This window comes from Hippichthys cyanospilos, chromosome 19, assembly GCF_059441005.1.
Source record: "Hippichthys cyanospilos isolate Australia breed blue-spotted pipefish chromosome 19, RoL_Hcya_1.0, whole genome shotgun sequence".
Taxonomy (NCBI): domain Eukaryota; kingdom Metazoa; phylum Chordata; class Actinopteri; order Syngnathiformes; family Syngnathidae; genus Hippichthys; species Hippichthys cyanospilos.
In genome coordinates, this window is record NC_142387.1 from 4,788,705 (window position 1) to 4,798,469 (window position 9,765).

The 9,765-nt window shown below is 37.7% G+C and overlaps 1 protein-coding gene across 1 annotated transcript; it reads right to left on the bottom strand.

The window, feature by feature from the left end:
- Positions 1–786: 786 nt before the first annotated feature.
- On the bottom strand, positions 787–9,315 carry bco1 (beta-carotene oxygenase 1). Its single transcript, XM_088402037.1, has 11 exons — positions 9,240–9,315; positions 9,025–9,153; positions 8,820–8,949; positions 7,323–7,470; positions 7,078–7,228; positions 5,194–5,414; positions 4,870–5,121; positions 4,698–4,803; positions 4,531–4,625; positions 1,494–1,605; positions 787–1,135 (listed from the first exon to the last, which is right to left on the bottom strand). Exons 1-11 carry the CDS (start codon positions 9,295–9,297, stop codon positions 984–986), a joined length of 1,554 nt encoding a protein of 517 aa, XP_088258163.1. The 5' UTR covers positions 9,298–9,315; the 3' UTR covers positions 787–983.
- Between the last annotated feature and the right edge of the window lie 450 nt (positions 9,316–9,765).

The following is a 9,765-nucleotide window of genomic DNA, read 5'->3' on the forward strand; positions in this document are numbered from 1 at the left end:
TTTGCAAACTTTATCTGTTAGACATAGCTTCTAAAATTACTAGCAGCGGTAAAGAAAGAAATAAGAGGATGATGTTTTAGTATCTGCGTGATTTGCACCCTGACTGAAAGAGTTACTGTAACACTGTAAGAGCAATAGCATTTCTGTCGTCGTGTTCACTTTGAGGTAGGGCTCTGTCCCCCTCTGCTTACACCCAGCTCAAGTCTCGTCGTTTTAAAGGTAAAAGCTATTTATCCATTGTAATTATTATGTAATGTAAATGTACAGCAGATTATGTCACTCGATTTTAATATATGTATACAGTGTGTCGTTTTTACCTAAGGCTTCGGCGCGCGTTGCACGCATTCACGAATTAACATGGGTTTGGATTGCCCGCTATACGAGCAATCCGAGATACGAGCGTAGCCGCTGAACGGATTAAGTTCGTAACCCGGGGGCCCACTGTATAGATATATATATATATATATATATATATATATATATATATATATATATATATATATAGAGAGAGAGAGAGAGAGAGAGAGAGAGAGAGAGAGAGAGAGAGAGAGAGAGAGAGAGAGAGAGAGGAGATACTGTAGATGTATGTGCCTGTGTAAGAAAATAAAACAAATACAAAACAGACAAAAGGCTAAGAACTGAGTGAGAGCACAAAACTTCGTGTCTGAATTCGTCCTCATGATGAGAGTTGCTTGGTTTTGTTTTGTTTTTTTTGTCCATTTAATGTTTTTAATTTTTTTTCCAGGGAAAATAGAGTGCACAAAGAAAGCAAGTCAGCGATACACATGAAGAAAGTGGGCATACTGTATAATGCAACATACATTTTCAACGTAAAATGATGCAGATACTAATAACAAATAACCATTTTTTTACAATTCTTATCATACTCATCACTCTGTCAAGTATTCCCTACTATACTGGAGTGTAATTTCCATGGTGTCAATGCCATGTTTTTTTTTGTTTTTTTTTTCTGAAACTGTAAATTAAACTTGAGGGATAAAAAATCCATGCATGTCCTTATGGAGTTCAGTGTTCACATAACCCCGAGCTACTTCCTTGAAGGTTTTGCCATCGAGAACCAAGATGAAGTTCATTTGGTTGGGATTGGTGTTGATTACGGATGATAAAACCGCACCTACAAAAAAAACAAAACACATACAATTTTAAAAAAATAACTTTAAAAACCACATTTAATATAACTCTAAAAAGAAAAACTACATAATCAAATGAACCATCTGTACCCTTTCATGTAGTAGTTAAATGGAAACAAATATTTTATTGATCAAGATTGGAGGAAAAAGTAAGATAAGAAGCTACTAAAGGATCGATAGTCCCATTTTGATTATTGAATGGAGTGTAAACTTCAAGTGAAAATAACTCAAATGGTGAAAAATAAAAATAAATTCCAAAGTCCTTGTCCTATGAGTCTGTAAGACTTTGTGTAAAGGAGTACTTTAACTAACCATCCATGCCAACCATCCAGTAATGCTTACCATCATCCTCTGATTCGCCATTCGGCCTGGGAACAAAGACTGCCTCGGATGGCCAGCAGTTGTCTTCACCCCAGGTCAATATTTGCTTGGTTTCAACATCAAATTTGGCAATCTTCAAGAAAAAAATCAGATTAACACACTTGAGGTCATTCAGCAAGTGATGACAAATATACAAAAGTAAGCCTACTACTGTATTTTATGTTGAAAGTAACGGTATAGCATCGGAAAAAAAGTATACAGTATTTTGATCTTTGTCCTGTTGCAAACTACATGTTTACTATACATGCAATGAATCCATACTGTAACGATTTCCACAAAACAAACACAAAATTAGAGATAACTGAACGGTAAAATAATTTCGCTTGGGTTGAAACAAGACCTCTGTGTAATTTGAGTTCCTCGGTCAAACAAATATTCAAGGCGTATTTCATTGCCTCCGCTACTCGTTTATTGTACACATCAAAAAAGGTGTCAAGCCAATGGCAGCAACAATTGTTATTGCTCCGCATTAAAGTAAAAGATGATAATAACAACTGCGATGAGAACGCCAACTTCATAGTAAAAGTTTAACAAACAATATATGGACACAAATACCTTGGTACCCTTTTATTTTGGAGTTGTTCCAAGCAATCTGTCGCGGTGTAACAGCTTGACTAGTCTTTTTCCTGTAACTGTTGCTACCAGCTCTCAAATACAAACACAGTATTGTTCTGAAATTATGTTCAATTGCCAATTATTGGCAGTAACAAAACAACTAAATCACGCTGACGAACGCACTTCTTGCCAGGTTTTACCAATGACTCTCGTTTATTTATGCTAGACACAGCCATAACCAAACTGCTAATTAGCTGACTAATGCAAACGGAAATGTGTTGTTTCAGACAGCAAATTTGTCTTATAGACCAAAACTTGTAAAATGTTATTGGTAGATATGTCCAAAATCTAATGTATGTTTAAAATCTAATGGCCAAGTCCAGTCCTCAAGAGCTACAATCCAGCCTGTTTTCAATGTAGCTTTTCAACCAACACACCTGACTCAAATCAGCGTTACCAGGATTCTGCAAAGCAGGCTGATGAGCTAATCATTTGAATCAGGTGTGTTAGTTGAAGGGACACAATGAAAACAGGCTGGATTGTGGCTCTTGAGGACCGGACTTGGCCACCCTTGATCTAATGTTCGAAGAGAGGAAAGTAGTGAGCTGTTAGGTGCAGTTTAAATTTAAGTTAAAAAAATAAACATCAATGTTTTATCAAAATTAATCATTCATAAAAGTATAAATGTGTTATTTTGACTTGTGTTTATATTTGTTTATCCATCGATCAATTATTTATAGCCGCTTATCCTCACAAGGGTCGCAGGCTTGATGCTGCCTATACCAGATGACTTCGGGCGCTAGGCGGGGGACACCCTGAACTGGTTGCCAGCCAACGGCAGGACACACAGAGACGAACAACCATTCACACACACAATCACACCTCAGGACAATTTAGTATGTCCAATACACCTGCCATGCATGTTTTTGGAGTGTGGGAGGAAGCCGGAGTGCCCGGAGAGAACTCACCCGGGCTCGGGGAGAACATGCAAACTCCGCACAGGAAGGCCTGAGCCTGCTGGATTTGAACTCAGGTCCCTTAACTGTGAGGCGGATGCGCTAACCAGTGCTCCACCAAGCCCCCTAATTGTTTATTCACAGAGCACTTTTTTTTTTTTCAATTTTAATCCCAATACTAAATTTTCAATTAAAATTCTGTTCACATACCATAAGTACTTTTGACACACTACCCCTATCCCCCCAAAGTGACAGATCGTTTTAAAGAAAGACCTACCTATTCCAAAATAGCATTTTCCTTCATACTTAATGAAATTAATGACAATCTTCTATTGTTCTAATTTGCAGTTTTTCATTTGTGATTATGAAACTGCTCCAACAGAGCGGCCGGCACTAGCATCACCTGTCATCATAAGTAGAGATACCTTGAAATAAGGGTAGAAATTTGCCTATTCATCTATCCATCCATCCATCATAACTGCTTATCTACACAAAGACAAACAACCACACACACTCACAAACACACCTAAGGACAATTTAGAGTGTCCAATTTACCTACCATGCATGTTTTGAGTCTGGGGGGGAAACTGGAGTACCCAGAGAAACAGCATGGGGAGAGCATGCAAAGTCCATACAAAAAGGCCGGAGCCCGAAGTGAAGCCATGGCTTCCACACTGTGGGGCGGGTGTGCTAATTCGTCTGCCAGCATGCTGCCAGGTACCGATAATTCTTATCAGTACTCGCCCAACCCTGAATTTTATAACCACAAACTTGTGGATAAAGGACCAACGTTGATAAATAACCATTTACTACAATTTAGCAATTATGCTATCTGGATTTATGACATTGATAACCTACTTGAAAATAAAAATAAAAAAACACAAAACATTCCTATTGTATTTTGTGTTGTTGTTTTTTTATATTCTATAGTTACAACATCAGTATTACGATGTACCTTTAGTCCGATTAAGACTCGTCAGATGGTTCACGATGAATGAACTTGGCTAACCAGGATGTTGTGATTTTGAAGTAGGAAAAATAAACATCATCCTGTTGACAGAAACAAGACGAGTGCTTGTGCACATTTCCTATCTCTGACGTCAGAGCAGTGAGTTTGACATAGTCAGAATGAGGGGAAGCTCTTTAAAGTATATGTTTTGTGCCACTCAAGCCAAATGGACTTCCTTTCTCCCCATTGTTTGTGTTAGCACTGTGCTAGGCTTTTTCCAAATGAAGAGCGCCCATGGGTATGTATAGAACCAAGGCCAAGTGGGGCTTGATTTTTGTTTGAACAGCCTCTAGTTCAACATTTAACAACTTCCCACCTTGTGGTTTTGTCATTTATTCTACATGGAAAAACAATGTTGCGCTGAAGAATGCATTTCCTTACTTTTAAAACTGCCGATTCAGAATGCCCTAGTGAGTCAAAGGAATTCCAATTGTTGTTGCATAATGTCATTGCTAAAACTAAAAAAAAAAAAAATGACCTCTTTGGAGAGCGCCGATTCCTCAACAAGGCAGCAATACACAAAGCGGTGTCTCTTGCTGTTAAGATCGTAATTAATCCGTGGCAGTTCAATCCCTAAAAAAAAATAAAAGTTGAATGAACAGAACACATCACACAGAAGGTTACTGAAACTTTTATGGAGTTTACCTTCGCGGAGGCTCTCCGCTTGGCATATTAGTTTGCCTTCTTTCTCTTTCACTGCTGTGGCTGTGGTGTATGTCCCTTTCACCAGGTTCTCTCCAATCGCCGCAGCCTGTACATATGTTACAGGTCAGTATCCCCATTGTCAAAAGGGGGTTAAATGTGCACGTCTTCTCACCTTGTTTGGATTCACAGGAAGTGCAAATCTCTTATAGCTTGGCTTGGAGTAGCTTTCGTCATGAGCGTTTTCATTCAACTTACTCAGGTAAAACATTTCGTAAAGGCCGTTGTCCTTGTAAGCAATCACATCAAATATGACGCAACCGTCCGCTTCAAAAGCATTCACGTGATGGTAGACAACCATCGCTTCAGTGTGGTATTTTGTCTCCAACACTTTGCCTGTCTTTCTGTCTATCAGGTGGATCAGAGTCTGAAGGGAATAAATTGGATTTTTAGGGTTGTTAAATTACAGATGTGCAATGGTGCTAAAAGTGGTGCTTACATTGTCTTCTGGAGCGAACTTAAGGCAGCTGGCCCAGTTGACTCCCCTCATGTAGGCGGTGGCCATCTTGAGGATGTCCAGTTTGAAGGGCTGCTCAATGAAGATGAAGTAGTTGTCTGTCATGCCGAAGCTGTGATAGTAGCTTGGCGTCAGGAGGGAACGGCATGGTACTGAACAAATCACCTCCGCGTTCTTCAGAGCGGGGACTTTCTTGTCTTTGTCTGTGGGAAGGATGAATCTGTGCGTAAAGTAGATCTCAAAAACCTTTCTAGAGGTTGTATTTTATGTGCCTTCATTGATCTAAACAGCTGACTGATTAATGAAGTGTTGTTGGAATATGAATTAAGCGGCAAAATCCTCCATTATTATCCCTCTGGGTCAGGATTAGGGTTTTCACGGCTGAAATTGACGTCACGGTTCTTCAGAGTTCAGTTAACGACCAATCAGGACTCGCGTGTTTTCTGAATTTGCTCATGTCACAGTGCCAAGTTGAAACATGATTGGGTGTTACCTGAGCAATTGTGATGTCCTTTTCAGTCAACGGCATGTGAAAAAATGGCCATCCCTTGGAGATGGAAAATCCAGGTAATTCTACTCAACCTGCTGTCAAACGACCTTGACCAAAAGCCAAACTATGGCAGTGTTTGAATTTTCTGCTCCTGTTTTCTGATGAGATTGATTAAAATGAGAGGGGTTTTGTTGCTCAACTCAGATTCTATAATATTGATTAAGAGTGCAGCGTTTAGAAGTGGGGTCGGATAGAATATATTTGGAAAACAACTTTTTTTATTGTACTTCATCTTCGAAAACAGAAAACAATATGGAATTCTTAAAATAATGTATTTTAAAGCAGTGGTTCTCAAAGAGTCCGGGGGTCCGTTCCCTGACTGCAGGGGTCTGAAATAATTTGGGTTATTGATTTAAATAGTAAAATAAAAAAAAATAAAAAAAAAACACACATACATACACACATTATATATATATATATATATATATATATATATATATATATATATATATATATATATATATATATATATATATATATGTGTGTGTGTATATATATATATATATATATATTATATACACACACACACACACATATATACACACACATACATATATACACACACATATTATATATATATATATATATATATATATATATATATATATATATATATATATATATATATATACGTACATACATACATACATACATACATACATACATACACACACACACACACACACACACACACATACATACATACACATACATACATAAATATAAAAATGTCAAAAATGTGCGTTTTGTGTCAACAGTTGCTTGCTAACGAGGCAATGAAGCCAAGCAAAGCTAAGGTGGCATTTTATTTTATAATGCTGTTTTTGACTAAATCATTGAAAATTAACCTGGTTTGTTATGAGGAGGAGTGCAAATTTTTAACTTTTATTTTCTAAATTTCAGAATAGTTGACAAGTAACAAATATACTTGCTGTCAAATTGAATCTGTTGGTGAATAAAAAAGGCACTTATTACATTATTAAATTGAATAACGCTAATACATTTTATGAGTTTTGTTTCTACAAATATTTGCAATGGGGGTCCTTGGAACCCCTGTTTTAAAGAACTTACAACAAAAGACCAGTTGTGGCCTAATGATTTACCAGTAACTGACTTTTATGCTGCTTCAACAATTTATTGTCTTTGTCTGCGTCTTTGCTACATCAGCAGTTTTTTCCTTCACATATCTTGTCTTACATACAGAAATTGCGCACAGTGTCCTTTCTAAGGGTGATTTAAGATGTATGCATATCACATTTTGACTGCAGATAGGGACCCATACTTCATCTGTAGGGACAGAGCAGGTGACCGCTTACCTTTCTGAGAAAGAGGGGGAACTTTGAACAGCAGGTATTTGGTCTTGCCCTTTTCCGCTATACAAGTTCCCATGTTGTAAGCGTTACCCTCCTTATCGTAGTGTGGATGTGACGTAGCCAAGTTGACAGGGACAAACTTCATGTAGTCCACCTGAGTGAAAACAATTTGTATGCTTAGCACAATTCAATGAAAACGTTTAATAAAATAAATGAAAAAAAAAACAGTTAAGACGGATGAGCTTTACTTTATCCTGGGTTTCCAGGGTGATTGGGTCAATTTTACGAATGTAGTTGGTCTCGGAGGTGGCAAAATAATCTTGGCCATACTTAATAAAATTGCTGGCACCGTTGTCAGTGAAGTCAGGCACTGTATGGTTGAGGAAGGTGATTGCCCTGTAATTGGACACATAAGAACACACAAATAAGAATAAGAGATTTTCACAGATTGATTCTGAAACAAACCCCAACCAGAGACCAACCACAAAAAGATATAAAGACCCAAGTATTGAACTAAATTTAAATCAAGTAAAATAAGACCACAAATTACATGCAGAATTTATCCAGTGAAAGAGAAGTGTCCAATATTCTGCCTATTAAGACAGTAGGGTTTAAAACAACCCAAATAAGGTTGAAATGGACTGGTGCAATATTTGGATCATTTTTGTCCCAACTCACACAAAATGATCAATTTTTGTGTTATTTTGCTCAAATCAACCTAGACACGGGTCATTTTGTGCAAGACAACTCGGACGGTTGGGTCAAAATGAGCCAAATATTGAGCTGGTCCTGTTTTTACCTTTGGACTATTTTTGACATCATTTTATACTGTTTTTTGGTTACCTCAATCAGCCACATAAAAAGCCAGAATATCAGCACAACATCAAAACTCGAAAATCAGTTGGAATAAAAATAATGCAGTTATATTCCAACCGAATATATTTGGATTAAATTTGACCCAACTTTGGGTTGTTTGGCACAAAAGAACCTCAACAAATTGATCATTTTACTCAAGATGAACCAGCAACTTTTTTGTAGTAGTTATTTTTTATTTTTGACATGTGTTTTTTTCTTTTGTGTGTTTTTGGAGTGTACACAAGGGAGTCAAAATATCAAGACATAACAGTACAGTGTTTCCTTGTTTAACACTGGGGTTATGTTCTCAAAAATATCCACAGTAACAGAAAGTGGAGATTGAACTTGTTTGCTTTTGTTCTCATTTTGTTTGTTGTTGTTGTTTTTAAATAAATATTGTATACACAAACAGTATTGGGGGGGGGGGGTCAGGTCTAATTTAGAAGTTGGAAAAATGTCAAGAAAAATAGCCTGGTAAACCTGTCATACATGAAAATCCACAAAAAAAAAAAAAAAAAGTGAATTCATTTTTAATTTTTTTTTTTTTTACTTTATTTTACAATTACCGACCTGCGATGCAGAATGGGAACACTGTACACTCTAAGAACTATTGGTTTGAAAATTTGGTGTCAAACAGGACCGACCCAATACTCCAGTCACTTTGACCCACCTTTCTCAGTTGTCCTCATTCATCCCCTGCCTGCTTTGGATGCCCCCCTCAATAAAAACATGTGATTCGAATAATCGTTATCAGACTTCCACAGAGCCTGCCGATGAGCCGATAATCTGAATCAGGTGTGGTCGTAAGCGTGTCTCTCTCTCTCCAGGCAGGAGTTCCTTACCCCTCCTTTAGCTGCTTTGGTAAAGCAAAGATCAAAAGTGATGCTTACTTGACAATGAAGTTTTTGCTTGGGTCAGGATAAGCCATCGTTCCCATTTCAGACACAACAATTCGGTTGGACTCCATATTGGCTTTGTAGGTGTCACTTCTCAGGAACCTACTTCTGTGGGTCACTTCACCTGTGACAGTGCAACAACACCAAAAACAGTCAATTCGTCATTTTTTGAAAGCAAACATTACAGGAAGAGACCAACCATCCTTGAAGGAGAAACTGTGCATGATGGACATGCCATCAAACCAGTGGCTGTAGCTGGTTTCCCCGACTGTGAAGAGCCCCGGTCCATTGCGGAGTAATGTGCCTTGCAACCATGGAGGGATGTTCCCTAAAACAAAAGCAAAACATTAAATCATCTCTATATGCAACACAGTGTAAAACAGTAGAATTTGGAAAAAAAAATTGAGAAACTACCTTTCACTTCTGCCTTAAGGGGCTCTGGCCGCTCTGTTGCATTTTTAGAAAAGTCCATGTTGACTGAGAGTGCACGTGAAGCTTTCTTAATGACAGACCAACATGCAAACCACTCCTTTTAAAGTTTATTGCAAGGGGAGGAGCATGTGGAGTTATCTAATCTGCAAGTGCGAACAGAAACACTCTAGTCTCTATGTATACCCGTATAAGTGCATATGTATTTCTTATTTTGTGAAATGTGAATCTCAGTTAATAAAGAAACATATAATTCATTCTAAAAGCAGTAAGACAATATGCCACATTTTGCAGACAAGTAAACCTTTCAGATATTGTCACCATTTCTCATTGGATTCAAATCACTTCGGTTCATTTCAGTGCTCTGCATTTTGACCCAATGCTGCCAGGCGGATACGATGAACTTCACAGAAGTTCAATTTCTAGGAACAGCTCATGGACCAGATAACTTCATTACTTTACACTCAATAAACTATAAATAAACAATCCAACAGAAACGATCTTAATGACC